The sequence below is a fragment of the Salvia hispanica genome, chromosome 3 (assembly GCF_023119035.1).
Source record: "Salvia hispanica cultivar TCC Black 2014 chromosome 3, UniMelb_Shisp_WGS_1.0, whole genome shotgun sequence".
NCBI classification, from domain to species: domain Eukaryota; kingdom Viridiplantae; phylum Streptophyta; class Magnoliopsida; order Lamiales; family Lamiaceae; genus Salvia; species Salvia hispanica.
The window spans coordinates 20,438,255-20,440,312 of NC_062967.1; the positions used below are offsets into that span (position 1 = coordinate 20,438,255).

At 43.1% G+C, this 2,058-nt stretch overlaps 1 protein-coding gene across 1 annotated transcript; it reads left to right on the plus strand.

Moving 5' to 3' along the window:
- Positions 1–360: 360 nt before the first annotated feature.
- LOC125209548 lies at positions 361–1,386 on the plus strand. Its single transcript, XM_048109149.1, has one exon. It carries the CDS (start codon positions 361–363, stop codon positions 1,384–1,386), a length of 1,026 nt encoding a protein of 341 aa, XP_047965106.1.
- Positions 1,387–2,058: the final 672 nt, after the last annotated feature.

A 2,058-nucleotide genomic window follows, 5' to 3' on the forward strand; every position in this document is an offset into this window, starting at 1 on the left:
TAGGTGGGTCAGGTAGTGATGGGGAGCTGGCGCCTCTTCTGAAAGCTTCAGAGAACAGGTTCTCTATCTTGAGCTCGGTTCCTCTGGATTCTCCTGTTTTTTCTCTGGGGTCTATGGCAAAAGAACACCACTCTCAGCCTCGCTACTTAAAAATGCTTCCAAATGGTGATTTTGACTCAGAAGTGTATGAAGATGAAAAAGAATGGGAGGATGATGGTGAGATGGGGTGTGAGGCGGGGCTTTATCTCGACCGGCTGGTTGATAAAAGAGGGGTTGATTCGGTTGTGGAAAAGACTATGGAGGAAAAAGTGACAAAGAAGGGGAGGCTTTTAGAAGGGACCTCATCAGAAGTCGTTTAATATGTCGATGAACTTCCTGATTTGGAATGCTCGGGGTGTTGCCAATGCTAATACCCAGAGCATCATCAAAAAAATGGTAAGAGAAAATAAAATCTCTGTTTTGGCTATCATTGAGCCTCTAACTAAGCCGAGACCGGAGTTCTTCAATAGGGTCTTTGGGTTGAATTTTAAGAGGTCTAATTGCAATGGGCAGATTTGGATTTTTGTGGCAGAAGGCATAGAAGTGGATGGATGGGAGGATTCTGAGCAAGTCTTACATGCTCGGTTTATTTCCCCGATTTTATCTGGTCCACTCTTTATCTCGGTGACTTATGGCAAATGCTTTAGGGAAGGAAGGAAGATGATGTGGGATAAACTGCGAGAAATTGCCTCAAATCTGGATGGGGATCCTTGGCTGGTGGGTGGTGATTTTAATATTTTCGTCTCGGAGGAGGAAAGGCAGGGGAAGGGGAGTGTGAAGAGAAGAACCAGAGAGATGGCAGATTTTGCAGAGGCTATCAATGACTGCCAGCTTTTAGATGTGGGAGCGGATGGGCATAAATTCACATGGGTGAGAGGGGACACGTTTGAAAGGCTGGATAGAGTCTTAATTGGTGAAGGGTGGGCAAAGATGTTTGAATCTACCAGAGTGACAAACCTCCCCAGAATTCTTTCAGATCATTGTCCTCTCCTGGTAAGGTGTCAAGCTCCGGGTCCTCGAGTTAAGCCTTCCTTCCGATTTCAAAACATGTGGGTAAGGCATAAGTTGTTTCTTATGGAAGTTGAAAGATGTTGGAGGGAAGAAACAGGCATGGATGGCATGATTAATGTGCAAATTAAGTTATGTCGTTTGAAGAGGAGTTTGAGAATTTGGAATCGGGTAGTGTTTGGCAATATCTTCGAGAAGCTGAAAAAGGCAGAGTTAGAGGCCAAGGAAGCTATGGAAAGATATGAACAGAATCCCACCTTGTTGCTGAGATCAGAATCAAATAGATCAGCGGCGGAATTCCTTGTGGCTCTTAAAATGGAGGAGGAATTTTGGCGGTAAAAGGCATCATTAAAATGGGTAGCTGAAGGGGAAAGGAACACAAAATTCTTTCAAGGTTGGGTGAGGCAGAAAAGGGTTAAATCTAGAATCCTTATGATAGAAGATGGGGAGCATACTTTTACAGAAGATAGGGATATCAGAAACTCTGCAGAAAAGTTTTTTAAGGGGCTCCTTACTGATGATGTGGGGCATTTGGGAGCCGGATCTGGATATTATCCCCTCACTCCCGTCCCTGTGAGTATGGAGATATTGGAGAGGGCCCCCATCATAGAGGAGATAAAAAGATTGTTTTTTGCATCAATCTTTAGTCTTTTTGGGGGATGGATACTGGTCTATTCTTTATCTTTTTGAAATCATTAAGGAAGATGTGGGGGGTCTTTTTAGATTTTTCTCTCTCGGGTTTGAGGTAAGGAACCTTAATTTTGCTTTTCCCGAAGAAGAACCTCAGTGTTTTAATTTAGGCCGGTTATTTTTTGTAATGTGATGAAAAAGATTATCTCTAAACGTTTCCTCTAGAATGGCCCCCTTTATGTTTAAATTACTTTCCCAAAACAAAATGGCTTCATTAAAGGACGGTTGTTGAGTGACAACGTTCTCTTGGGTAAAGAGATGTTCCCTAAATTTGGAAGGGTGTGGCGTCCCCAAACATGGTGTCAAATTGGACATGGAAAA